The 14,441-nt window shown below is 43.2% G+C and overlaps 1 protein-coding gene across 1 annotated transcript in view; it reads right to left on the bottom strand.

Annotated features, from left to right (window-relative positions):
* Positions 1 to 14,441, bottom strand: part of LOC126106547 (UTP--glucose-1-phosphate uridylyltransferase-like) — a 120,284-nt gene that overhangs the window by 23,177 nt on the left and 82,666 nt on the right. The window contains exons 7-8 of the mRNA XM_049912886.1: positions 11,721 to 11,859; positions 6,427 to 6,564 (exon numbers count right to left, since the gene is read on the bottom strand). Of these exons, the coding sequence (XP_049768843.1) occupies positions 6,427 to 6,564; positions 11,721 to 11,859 (277 nt within the window). The remainder of the gene's footprint in view (positions 1 to 6,426; positions 6,565 to 11,720; positions 11,860 to 14,441) is intronic.

Below are 14,441 nucleotides of genomic sequence, written 5' to 3' on the forward strand. Positions count from 1 at the left end.
ACTTTATTGACACATTCCTGGGGTCAGATACATCACATGATCACACTGACAGAACCACAGGCACATAGACACAGGCAACAGAGCATGCACAATGTCGGCACTAGTACAGTGTATATCCACCTTTCGCAGCAATGCAGGCTGCTATTCTCCCATGGAGACGATCGTAGAGATGCTGGATGTAGTCCTGTGGAACGGCTTGCCATGCCATTTCCACCTGGCGCCTCAGTTGGACCAGCGTTCGTGCTGGACGTGCAGACCGCGTGAGACGACGCTTCATCCAGTCCCAAACATGCTCAATGGGGGACAGATCCGGAGATCTTGCTGGCCAGGGTAGTTGACTTACACCTTCTAGAGCACGTTGGGTGGCACGGGATACATGCGGACGTGCATTGTCCTGTTGGAACAGCAAGTTCCCTTGCCGGTCTAGGAATGGTAGAACGATGGGTTCGATGACGGTTTGGATGTACCGTGCACTATTCAGCGTCCCCTCGACGATAACCAGTGGTGTACGGCCAGTGTAGGAGATCGCTCCCCACACCATGATGCCGGGTGTTGGCCCTGTGTGCCTCGGTCGTATGCAGTCCTGATTGTGGCGCTCACCTGCACGGCGCCAAACACGCATACGACCATCATTGGCACCAAGGCAGAAGCGACTCTCATCGCTGAAGACGACACGTCTCCATTCGTCCCTCCAGTCACGCCTGTCGCGACACCACTGGAGGCGGGCTGCACGATGTTGGGGCGTGAGCGGAAGACGGCCTAACGCTGTGCGGGACCGTAGCCCAGCTTCATGGAGACGGTTGCGAATGGTCCTCGCCGATACCCCAGGAGCAACAGTGTCCCTAATTTGCTGGGAAGTGGCGGTGCGGTCCCCTACGGCACTGCGTAGGATCCTACGATCTTGGCGTGCATCCGTGCGTCGCTGCGGTCCGGTCCCAGGTCGACGGGCACGTGCACCTTCCGCCGACCACCGGCGACAACATCGATGTACTATGGAAACCTTACGCCCCACGTGTTGAGCAATTCGGCGGTACGTCCACCCTGCCTCCCGCATGCCCACTATACGCCCTCGCTCAAAGTCCGTCAACTGCACATACGGTTCACGTCCACGCTGTCGCGGCATGCTACCAGTGTTAAAGACTGCGATGGAGCTCCGTATGCCACAGCAAACTGGCTGCCACTGACGGCGGCGGTGCACAAATGCTGCGCAGCTAGCGCCATTCGACGGCCAACACCGCGGTTCCTGGTGTGTCCGCTGTGCCGTGCGTGTGATCATTGCTTGTACAGCCCTCTCGCAGTGTCCGGAGCAAGTATGGTGGGTCTGACACACCGGTGTCAATGTGTTCTTTTTTCCATTTTCAGGAGTGTAGTTGGGATCTTAGGAATTAAGAATCTTCCTCCCTGGTCTTTGTATAATGAATCTTTCGACGCAAGGACAAAGTTCTCGAAAGATACCCCATTCATTTTATTTGTTTTGAAAGCTGGGGAGAAGTGCCTGCCTTAAATAGTGGTTACAAATATATTAGGTAAGAATTTCCTCGATACAGGTCGCTGTGGAACTTCGAGACCCGTATCAATGGTGATGGAGTAATCGAAATAATTTCTGCTACCACTCAAGCTCGCGGTTTTTCAGATTATTATATAGCGTAGGGCACAGAAGGGAAAACCATTTGCATTCCACAGATTGTATCTATGACAGACCACTTATCTTCATATACAGTCAGTAGACATGTGTGGTCTACAGTGAGAATTCTAGTTTCACGTTTGTCTTGGTTAACTCTGCTTAAGCCTAGCTTTTATTCCCTTATGTTTTACTTAAGGTCTTGCCATTCTGAAACTTCAATGATCTCAGTCAGACATCGTTTACGTAAATGTGGGCCAGATTTAATATAAAGGGGTAACATTTCAGAGCATAAAACCAGGTCATGGTCTCTCATGAATTATTACGTTAAAGTTGAAAAGAGACCAGGCTTTCAAGCTTTACTTGGAAGTGACTGGCTTCAGCTGTAAGCCAACTAATTAATTCTAGATCATCAGGAAACTGAATTAATTTTATTCATTTAAGTGTACCGTATATTCCTGAGGATCATTGTAAAATTATCGTGATATGGAAAGACACATTGAACAAGCTGGCAAATGAGACCATAGAGAAATTTAGAAAGGGAACTGAACTTTATTTGTATAAATGTGCTTCATTTTCCTAGGACTATTCTAAAATGATCACGATTATGGAAAGGTAAATTGAACAAGTAGGAAATGAGACCAAAGAGAAATTTGGAAAGAGAATTGAAGTTCACGGACAACAAATAAAGTGTGGTGTCACCGCCAGACACCACACTTGCTAGGTGGTAGCCTTTAAATCGGCCGCTGTCCGCTAGTATACTTCGGACCCGCGTGTCGCCACTGTCAGTGATTGCAGACCGAGCGCCGTCACACGGCAGGTCTAGAGAGACTTCCTAGCACTCGCCCCAGTTGTACAGCCGACTTTGCTAGCGATGCTACACTGACAAATACGCTCTCATTTGCCGAGACGATAGTTAGCATAGCCTTCAGCTACGTCATTTGCTACGACCTAGCAAGGCGCCATTACCCGTTTATATTGAGATTGTAAAACCTGTACCGTCAAGAGCGATGTTCACCATTTATGGATTAAAGTTAAGTATTCCAGCAGCAACGTATCTTATTGGCTATATTAATTACATTGTCCTGTTCCAGACCTCACGCCAGTCTGCGTGAGCTTAAACGCGTGCATTTCGGCCTCCTCTAGATACACGGTGTTGGCTCTTCTGCCAACACATCATAAAGACTTTGATATTTTCTGATGATATTATAATACAGTCAGAGACTACCAACTCTCTGGGAGAACAGTTGAAAACGGGGTGGATACTGTCTTCAGATGAGGTTAAAAGATTAAGATCAACAAAAGTAAAACATGTGTAATCAAACGTAGTCGAATTAAATCAGGGAAAGATAAGGAAATTAGGTAAGAAAATGACACACAGTAACCAGAAGTTGAGGTTTACTATTTCAGGACCAAATTCGAATATTTCATTAGAGAAGAATTAAGGACGATAAAATTCAGACTTACAACAGGAAGAACACATGTTCTAAGAAATAGGAATATTTTAACATCTAAAATAAATTAAAGTGTTAGGAAGACTTCTCTAAAAGTATTTGTCTCGACTGCAGCCTCGCACGGATTTGAGACAAGGACGATAAACAGTACAGGCAAGAAGAGCTTTTGAAATGCGGTGCAGCAGAAGGATGTTGAAAAAAATTAGATGGGTTTGTCGAATAACTAATAAGTAGGTACTAAATCGAATCTAGAGGAAATGAAATTTGTGGTGCAAGTTGACAAAAAGAAGGGTTCAGTTCATAGGACACATCTTAAGACATCACGGACTAATTAATTTGACGATGGAGAGAAGTGTGGAGGTTAAATATTGTAGAGAGAGGCTAAGATCTGACTGTGATAAACAGCTTCAGTGGATGCAGTTTCTGTAGTTACATCTGGCGTGAGGGCTGCGGCCGGTCGACGGCTTGCACGAAACAGATATCCAACGGCGGCCGTAAATTAGTGGAATACTTTTATTGCGCATAAGCAGTTTATTGCTCAAATTTACCGTTGTTGGTTTCTGTTTTCTGCAAGTCAGTGGATGTAGGTTGCAGGAGTAGTGCAACGATGAAGAGGCCTGCAGAGTACAACATCGAACCGGGCTTCGGACGGGAAATCGCAATAATATTTTCTTTATTATGTTCAGAATTTGTATCGATTACTCTGGTAAAATAAGTCAACAAACATCTTGAATGTATATGGCATTGTTGTTGTTGTTGTGGTCTTCAGTCCTGAGACTGGTTTGATGCAGCTCTCCATGCTACTCTATCCTGTGCAAGCTTCTTCATCTCCCATTACCTACTGCAACCTACATCCCTCTGAATCTGCTTAGTGTATTCATCTCTTGGTCTCCCCCTACGATTTTTACCCTCCACGCTGCCCTCCAATACCAAATTGGCGATCCCTTGACGCCTCAGAACATGTCCTACCAACGGATCCCTTCTTCTAGTCAAGTTGTGCCACAAACTTCTCTTCTCCCCAATCCTATTCAATACTTCCTCATTAGTTACGTGATCTACCCATCTAATCTTCAGCATTCTTCTGTAGCACCACATTTCAAAAGCTTCTATTCTCTTCTTGTCCAAACTATTTACCGTCCATGTTTCACTTCCATAAATGGCTACACTCCATACAAATACTTTCAGAAATGACTTCCTGACACTTAATTCTATACTCGTTGTTAACAAATTTCTCTTCTTCAGAAACGCTTTCCTTGCCATTGCCAGTCTACATTTAATATCCTCTCTACTCCGACCATCATCAGTTATTTTGCTCCCCAAATAGCAAAACTCCTTTACTACTTTAAGTGTCTCATTTTCTAATCTAATTCCCTCAGCATCACTCGACTTAATTCGACTTCATTCCATTATCCTCGTTTTGCTTTTGTTGATGTTCATCTTATATCCTCCCTTCAAGACACTATCCATTCCGTTCAACTGCTCTTCCAAGTCCTTTGCTGTCTCTGACAGAATTACAATGTCATCGGCGAACCTCAACGTTTTTATTTCTTCTCCATGGATTTTAATGCCTACTCCGAATTTTTCTTTTGTTTCCTTTACTGCTTGCTCAATATACAGATTGAATAGCATCGGGGAGAGGCTACAACCCTGTCTTACTCCCTTCCCAACCACTGCTTCCCTTTCATGTCCCTCGACTCTTATAACTGCCATCTGGTTTCTGTACAAATTGTATATAGCCTTTCGCTGCCTGTATTTTACCCCTGCCACCTTTACAATTTGAAATAGAGTATTCCAGTCAACATTGTCAAAAGCTTTCTCTAAGTCTACATATGCTAGAAACGTAGGTTTGCCTTTCCTTAATCTTTCTTCTAAGATTAGTCGCAAGGTCAGTATTCCCTCACGTGTTCCAGTATTTCTACGGAATCCAAACTGATCTTCCCCGAGGTCGGCTTCTACTAGTTTTTCCATTCGTCTGTAAAGAATTCGCGTTAGTACTTTGCAGTTGTGGCTTATTAAGCTGATTGTCCGGTAATTATCACATCTGTGAACACCTGCTTTCTTTGGGATTGGAATTATTATATTCTTCTTGAAGTCTGAGGGTATTTCGCCTGTTTCATACATCTTGCTCACCAGATGGTAGAGTTTTGTCAGGACTGGCTCTCCCAAGGCCGTCAGTAGTTCCAATGGAATGTTGTCTACTCCGGGGGCCTTGTTTCGACTCAGGTCTTTCAGTGCTCTGTCAAACTCTTCACGCAGTATCGTATCTCCCATTTCATCTTCTTCTACATCCTCTTCCATTTCCATAATATTGTCCTCAAGTGCATCGCCCTTGTATAGACCCTCTATATACTCCTTCCACCTTTCTGCTTTCCCTTCTTTGCTTAGAACTGGGTTTCCATCTGAGCTCTTGATGTTCATACAAGTGGTTCTCTTATCTCCATAGGTCTCTTTAATTTTCCTGTAGACAGTATCTATCTTACCCCTAGTGAGATAAGCCTCTACATCCTTACATTTGTCCTCTAGCCATCCCTGCTTAGCCATTTTGCACTTCCTGTCGATCTCATTTTTGAGATGTTTGTATTCTTTTTTGCCTGCTTCATTTACTGCATTTTTATATTTTCTCCTTTCATCAATTAAATTCAGTATTTCTTCTGTTACCCAAGGATTTCTACTAGCCCTCGTCTTTTTGCCTACTTGATCCTCTGCTGCCTTCACTACTTCATCCCTCAAAGCTACCCATTCTTCTTCTACTGTATTTCTTTCCCCCATTCCTGTCAATTGTTCCCTTATGCTCTCCCTGAAACTCTCTACAACCTCTGGTTCTTTCAGTTTATCCAGGTCCCATCTCCTTAAATTCCCACCTTTTTCAAGTTTCTTCAGTTTTAATCTAGAGGTCATAACCAATAGATTGTGGTCAGAGTCCACATCTGCCCCTGGAAATGTCTTACAATTTAAAACCTGGTTCCTAAATCTCTGTCTTACCATTATATAATCTATCTGATACCTTTTAGTATATGGCATATTTAGTCGTAATTCACCGGTATGCAGGTATGGGTGTATTAAGGGAAGAGGAAGTGAAAGTACAGAACCCTGAGGGACACTGCACACTATGTGCTTCAGCAAAACGCCAGTTTATTTCAGTGAAAGTGTAAATCGGCTTCTAGCTTCTGGCTTAATAAGGGAGTAAACGGCCTGTCTGTCTTTCATCTGTGCGCGAAAGGTGTAACTGGAGTTCCGTACTCTGCTGCAAGCGTCGCCCACCTGACAGGAGGGACTTTACGATGTCGTAACAGGACACAGTGCAGTAGTTCCTGAGAAAAGATTCTGCTACGAGATGCGCCTTGTACTTACCCAGACCACCGTCAAAGCACTTCATGGCGGCCCCCACGGCCGTCTCCAGCTGCACAACGTTCAGCCCTCCGTCCAGCGTCTTGTTGTTCACGATTATTTCCATCTTGAGCGTCTGCTCGTCCAGGACACGTTCGATGGCTGCGTGCATAAGTAAAAGACAGCGTCAGTGCGGAAATAAATGTTACTAGCAGAAAATTAATACGCAGGCAGGAACTGTAAGAGGGATGAAACAGATATTATGTGCATTTGAGTCTGTATTGATTTAACCTTTTCATCGAAAAAGCTTTGAGAACTTTCAAAGACAACCATCTGAAATGAACTGCAACCTATGTTCACAGCTATTTGTGCATGTATTCCAGTCTCTGTCTTCTTCTACAGTTTTTACCGTCTACAACTTCCTCGTAACGTCAGAGTCATTCCTTGATGTCTTAAAAGGTATCCAATCATTCTGTCCCATCTTTTTGTCAGTGTATTCCAGATATTCCTCCTTCTCATTCCTGACCTTATCAGGCCACCTAATTTTCAATATTATTCAGTTATAGTACATCCAAAATACTTCTATTCTCTTCTGTTTGATTTTTCCCACAGTCCATGTGTGACTGCAATACAATGTTGTGCTCCAAACGTACATTCTCTGGAATTTCTTTCTGAAATTAAGGTCTACGTTTGATAATGTTATTCTTCTCTTGCCCAAGAATGCCCTTTTTGCCAGTGCTAGACTGCTTTTTGTATCCTCTTGGTTCCATCGATCATGGGTTGTTTTGCTGCCTACGTCTACATCGTGATCACTAAGCCTGATGTTAAGTTTGTTGTTGTTCCCATTTCCGCTACTTGCCTTTACTTTCGTCTTTCTTCGATTTACTCTCAATCCATATCCTGTATTCATTAGACTGTTCGTTCAGTTCAGCAGATCATGTAATCCTTCTTTACTTTAACTTAGGATAGCAATGTCATCAGCGAATCTTATCATTGATATCCTTTCACCCTAAATTTCAATTCCAGTCTTGAGCCTCTCTGAACAGTAGGGGCGAAAGACTACGTCCCTGTCTTACACCCTGTTTAATCCGAGCATTTCCTTCTTGGTCTTGTAGTCTTATGGTTCCCTCTTGGTTATTGTACGTATTGGATATTGCCTATCTTTACCTATAGCTTACCCCTATTTTTATTAGAATTTCGAACACTTGCACCATTTTACACTGCCTAATGTTTTTTCCAGCTCGAAAAATGCTTTGTATATGTGTTGATTTTTTTTAGTCTCGCTTCTATTATCAAGCGCAAACTCAGAACGTCCCTCTGGTGCCTTTACCTTTCCTGAAGAAAAACTGATCGTCATCTAACACATCCTTAATTTTCTTTTCCATTCTCCCGTATGTTATTCTTGTCAGCAACTTGGATGCATGAGCTGTTAAGCTGATTGTGCGGTAATTCTCTCACTTGTCAGCTCTTACCGTCTTCGGAATTGTGTGGATGATGTTTTTCCGGACGTCAGATGGTATGTCACCAGACTCATACATTCAACACACCAACGTGAATAGTCGTTTTGTTGCCACTTCCCCCAATGATTTTACAAGTTTCGATGGTATGTTATCTATCCCTTCTGCCTTATTCGATCTTAAGTCGTGCAAAGCTGTGTTAAGTTCCGATTCTAATACTGCATCCTCTGTCTCTTCTATCACGTCATCGGACAAGTTCTCCCCCCTCATACAGGCCATCAGTGTAGTCTGTCCACCTTTCCACTCCTTCCGCTGCATTTAACTGTGGAATTGCCATTACACTCTTATTGATACCACCCTTGCTCTCGACCCCATCGAAGTTTGTTGAGCCGTGCTCGGGCTCGTGTTTGTGCCGTTGACAGGTTGGCGTCGTGTGTTCGGATTGTGACCTCCCGTTGTCTTGGTCCGTTCACTGCCGCCACTACGTTTGCTCGCTTTGTCTGTCCGTGAGTGGCAGCAGCGGCGTTTATCGATAGCGAGTACTGTGGTACCATCTCTGGAGCGACCTAGAGTGTTTCCGGGTCGTCGTGTGTGGCAGTTCAGTTCAGTCGGGACGGAGCAGCAGTGAGGTCCAACAGCGGCAGTACTCGCCGAGGGAGCTGGCGATGTATGCACTGCCCGATCGAAGGATGTGGTCGCGAGAATGCACGACCACGTTGAGGTCCGGATTCAGCGAGTTTAACTTGAATGGATCGTTATATTCGAGTAGTGCAACTGTCGCGCGCGCGCTCGTGTGTGTGTGTGTGTGTGTGTGTGTGTGTGTGTGTGTGTATGTGTGACCTCATTCCATCAAGCTGTCAGTTGGCGGTTTTATTCTCGTTGCCTGGCAACCACCGATGGTTGGTCGTTCGGTCGGTCGTCTCAGTGGACGACGTGTATCTGGTCTTTCGACCGTTTCTGTGTTCTTAGCGTTCATGTCTACTTCCATTTCGTCTTATTGCTGTATAGTGACTGTTTTTGAATAGGCAGTTTGGTCTTAACCCTTGTAAGTATGCTGTTTATGTTTCTTTATGTAAGTAGGCTGTTTATGTTTTCTTATCGGCAACGTTACGTAGCGCTCTATATGAAAATCACTGGCTGTGCTGTGTGCAGTCTGTGTCTAGTTTGCATTGTTGTCTGCCATTCTAGTGTTGGGCAGCTGGATGTGAACAGCGCGTAGCGTTGCGCACTTGGGAGGTGAGCCGCCAGCAGTGGTGGATGTGGGGAGAGAGATGGCGGAGTTTTGAAATTTGTTATACTGGATATTATGAACTGCTATGTATATTATGGTTTTTCAACACTATTAAGGTAAATACATTGTTTGTTCTCTATTAAAATCTTTCATTTGCTAACTATGCCTATCAGTAGTTAGTGCCTTCCGTAGTTTGAATCTTTTATTTAGCTGGCAGTAGTGGCGCTCGCTGTATTGCAGTAGTTCGAGTAACGAAGATTTTTGTGAGGTAAGTGATTTGTAAAAGGTATAGGTTAATGTTAGTCAGGGCCATTCTTTTGAAGGGATTTTTGAAAGTCAGATTGCGTTGCGCTAAAAAAATATTGTGTGTCAGTTTAAGCACAGTCATGTATAATTGTTCTAAGGGGACGTTTCACCCTGTTTGCATACTCGGATTTGGTGGAGCCAACTTGTGTAATTAAATGCTTGTCATTTGACGATGATAACTGTTATTCTATCGTGGTTTTGGCTATCTCATCTTAGGTGGATTTTGCGAGTGTGTTGGTCGGCGTTTAGGCTGTCCCTAGTTTGAGTTGCCATCCCGTTAAAAGAGCTTAACTCTTGGCTGCCTGTCTCACCACTTACGCAGCTGTAGCGACTTTTCTCAGGTCGATCCTTGGAGCACTGTCAGTGGACCACTCCCTTCTTATTTGGTCTGATTGTGTCGATTGTTTAAAAATAATGTTTTTTTTTAAATTATTCCTATTGCTTGTGGCCTTCAGCCGACAAATAATTTGAGCTCTTTCTTAAAAAGGCCTTCAGCTGTCAGTGCAGCTTGCGTTAGTCAATTTTTTTAAATGATTGTTTTAAAAAAATTATTTCCTTAAATAGTGTATGCGTTTACTGTGCAACCAACGGCAACTGATCAGGCCCCGTCGACACCTTTGCCTGCTTCCCCCAAGTCCCACGTTCCAGTTGTGCTAGGCCAGTCCGCACTACCATTTCGATTTCCTCACATTTTTCCTGAAGCCTTTTCTTCTTAGCTTCCCTGCTCTTTCCGTTCACTTCCTAACTGACGTGTATTTTTGTGTTCCTGAACTTCCCTGAACACTTTTGTATTTCCTTCTTCCGTCGATTAACTGAAATATTTCTTCTGTTACCCATGGTTTCATCGCAGCTACGTTCCTTGTAACTATGTTTTGCTTTCCAACTTCGACGATTGTCCTTTCATTATATGTCCATTCCTCTTTAACTTAGGTGCCTCTTGAGATATTCATTATTGCGGTATCTATAACCTCAGAGAAGTTTAAGTGTATCTCTTCATTACATTGTAATTTCGTATCCCACGTCTTTGCGAACTTTTTTTTCCTGACTAGTCTCTTAAACTTCATCCTACTCTTCATCATTGCTAAATTGTGATCTGAGTCTATATCTGAAGCTGGGCACGCCACATCTGATTTCGGACTCACTGCCTGATCATGTTGTAATATAACTGGAATCTTCCCGTATCTCGCGACCCTTTCCAAGTATACCTTTTCCTCTTGTGATTCATGAGCAAAGTATTCAGTGTTAGCATCTGAAATCTATTGCAAAACTCAGTTAGTCGACTCCACTCTCATTTCTAGTTCGAAGCCCATATTATTCCATAACTCTTACTTCTATTTCTTCCCTCACAACCGCCTTCCTATCCCCAATGACTGTTAGATTTTCATCGCCCTTTTCGATTCCTCATATACTTTCTCCAACTCTTAATCTCCTGTCTGCAACATCGGCATGTATTCCTGAACTGTCGCTGTCTGTGTTGGTTTGCTGTCGATTCTAATAAGAATAACCTTATCACTGAACTGCTCACAGTAACTCACTTTCTGCTCTAACTTCCTATTCATAACAATCCTACTCCCGTCATAACATTTTCTGCTGCTGTTGGTATTGCGCTAAACTCATTGAACAGAAATCGTTATCTTCTTTCCGTTTCACTTCACTCACACCCGCTATATCTAGACTGAGTCTTAGCATTGCCAGTCTCAGATTTTCTTGCTTTCCTATCACTTTCATACTTCTGACATTCCACGCCCCGAACGTTATTCTTCCATTGGTTATTCAGTCTTTCTCTCATGGTCACCCCGCACTTGGCAGACCCCTCCCGAAAATCGGAATGAGGGACTAATCGGGAATATTTTGTCAGTGGAGAGACATGATGACACCTTTTCAAATTCAAGCCGCCTGTCTATGGACACACATTATGTGTCTCTAACGCAGGGGTTCACATTGCGTTCTGCGTCCTCATTTCGTTGATCATTGCTGGTTCTTGCGCCTTTTAGGGGCCGCTTCCCACCTCAAGGGCAAAAGAGTGCCCTGTTACTCCGTCCGCCACTCCTCTCTCTTTGACAAGGCCGCTGGCAGAACGAGGCTGACCTCTTACGCCGGAAGTCTTCGGCCGCCGTTGCCGATAATTTTTATTCAAAATTTAAGCAGTGGTGAGATGTCAAACCGGGACCTATAACGTTCTGATTACCCCTTGACCTCGGGAACACTATGAAGCACCCTTATCACAAGTTAATGAATTGGTAACAGAAACAAAGTAATCGCGACTTTTTCTAAGGCGGATTTATATTCCTTATAAGAACTGCAAGTCTCGTGCAGCGACTTACCGTCGAGCTTGACCCACAGGTTGTTGGTGTTGAAGTACTTGAACGTCTTGACCGACTTGAAGTCCTCCACGTGCTCCTTGGGCACCTGGGCGATCTCGAGCAGGCGCAGCTTGTCTTCGTAGTGAATGAGCGTCCCACCCTACCGCAAAAGTTGCACAGCAAATGAGAAGGAAAATTGAAGAAAATATGTGGGCAGTTTGAATGCAGAAAGGGAAAGGAACATGAGATGCTATTGCCTGTTTAGGATGATTTGGTCGTTTGAGAATGACACGAGAAAGAATATCGGAAGTCGACAGGCATATGCACATCTAATTCATCGGTAGGGAAAATGCGCTCGGACCATCCCCTCGAAGACCTGAAGATACTTTGCAGTAGAACGTAAGGGCACTAACCGAGCGAGGTGGCGCAGTGGTTAGAATACTGGACTCGCGTTCGGAACGACGACGGTTCAAACCCGCACCCGGCCATCCTGATATATGTTTTCCGTGATTTTTCTAAATCGTTTAAGGCAAATGCCGTGAAGATTACTTCGAAAGGACACGGCCACTTTCCTTCTCCATTCTCCCCTAAGCCGGGTTCTTGCTCTCGCTCGCTCGTTGTCGACGGGACGTTCGACACCAGTCTGCTCCTCGTCCTGCAGTGACTCGAGACTTGCCGGGGAAATTTGTAGGGTGATTATAACTGAAGTGCGGGTATTCACGGAAATCCAATTTGGGTTGTGATCGCAGCATGGCAGATAAAGTTGGTAAATATGCTAAAGTATTAATGCGGAAGAGATTTAAACTGCAAGGAAAATTAGTCCCAATTTTGGCCTCGAGGATGCAAATTTGGCGCTGTGCACTGTTTATATGACGGTATGACATCCGTGCTGTCATTTGACAGGGCATGACGCGAGCGAACAACACAGCTACTGAGGGCAGGGATCGGCGCCGCTACTGAAACTGTTCAACGTGAACGGCAGCCATCGCGGCGCCCCACTGGGAGTGCGTCGCCGACTGCAAGGTCTGACGAGGGGCTGACCTAAACACACGTGCTGCTGCGCATTTTATTATGACGTAACCTCTAGAGAGGCCATGTGCACAAGGCGCTTTTTGTTTTTAAACGTTTTATTAATGACAAACCTTTATACAACGTGCTAAATGACAACTTCGCTTGAGGTCCAACTCAAAACGAAGACATTTAGTAAAAAAAAATTTTTAATACATGAAGGTGAAAGCAAAGTCAGTCAAAACTGGTAGTTTGTAAATAATAATAATAATAATAATAATAATAATAATAATAATAATAATAAGAAGAAGAAGAAGAAGAAGATATAGAAGATAAGATATAGAAGAGAAATTTCAGCTGACATATATAGAATACAAAGACACAAATACAGACATTAGACCATTCTTGCATAGACCGCCAAATAACCCACAAGTCGAAACAACAATAAAAACTATCAACACAATCATACACAACAAAATAAATGAAAACACAACTATGGAAGAGTTACAACTACTGGTTTATATAGGAGCACTCACTACACTAAATACACACACTAGGCAGAGATCAGAACAAACCAACACACAGAAGAAACCCACAAAACCAGCATGGCAACACAAGCTACAGATCAGAATAGAAAAACTGAGAAAAGACATCGGACAGCTAACACAATTTATAAGAAATGAAATATCAGACAAAAAACGAAAAAGGTTAGGTAAAATCTCACAACAGAAGCAATAGAGCAATTAGATGAAAAAAGCAGAAATTACAAGCATTGGCCAAACGACTTAGAAGATACAAAAAAAGTGAAAATAGAAGGAAACAAAACCAAACATTCAACACAAACCAAGAGAGATTTTACCAAACAATGGATAACACACACATTAAAATAGACAATCCACCAAACATAACAGACATGGAACACTTCTGCAGCAACATATGGTCAAACCCGGTACAACATAACAGGCATGCACGGTGGATACAAGCAGAAACAGACACATACAAGATGATAACACAAATGCCTGAAGTGATAATTTTGCAACATGAAGTCACCCGAGCAATTAATTCTACACACAATTGGAAAGCCCCTGGAAATGATAAAATAGCAAATTACTGGCTAAAGAAGTTCACCTCAACACATTCACATCTAACTAAATTATTTAACAGTTACATTGCAGACCCATACACATTCCCTGATACACTTGCACATGGAATAACCTATCTGAAACCTAAAGATCAAGCAGACACAGCAAACCCAGCTAAATATCGCCCCATAACATGCCTACCAACAATATACAAAATATTAACTTCAGTCATCACACAGAAATTAATGACACATACAACACAGAACAAAATTATAAATGAAGAACAAAAAGGCTGCTGCAAAGGAGCACGAGGATGTAAAGAGCAACTGATAATACATACAGAGGTGACATATCAAGCTAAAACTAAACAAAGGTCCCTACACTACGCATACATTGATTACCAAAAAGCCTTTGATAGTGTACCCCACTCATGGTTACTACAGATATTGGAAATATACAAAGTAGATCCTAAATTGATTCAGTTTCTAAACATAGTAATGAAAAACTGGAAAACCACACTTAATATCCAAACAAATACAGATAACATCACATCACAGCCAATACAGATTAAGCATGGAATATACCAAGGAGACTCATTAAGTCCTTTCTGGTTCTGTCTTGCTCTGAACCCACTATCCAACATGCTAAATAA

The sequence above is a fragment of the Schistocerca cancellata genome, chromosome 10, assembly GCF_023864275.1.
Source record: "Schistocerca cancellata isolate TAMUIC-IGC-003103 chromosome 10, iqSchCanc2.1, whole genome shotgun sequence".
NCBI lineage: Eukaryota > Metazoa > Arthropoda > Insecta > Orthoptera > Acrididae > Schistocerca > Schistocerca cancellata.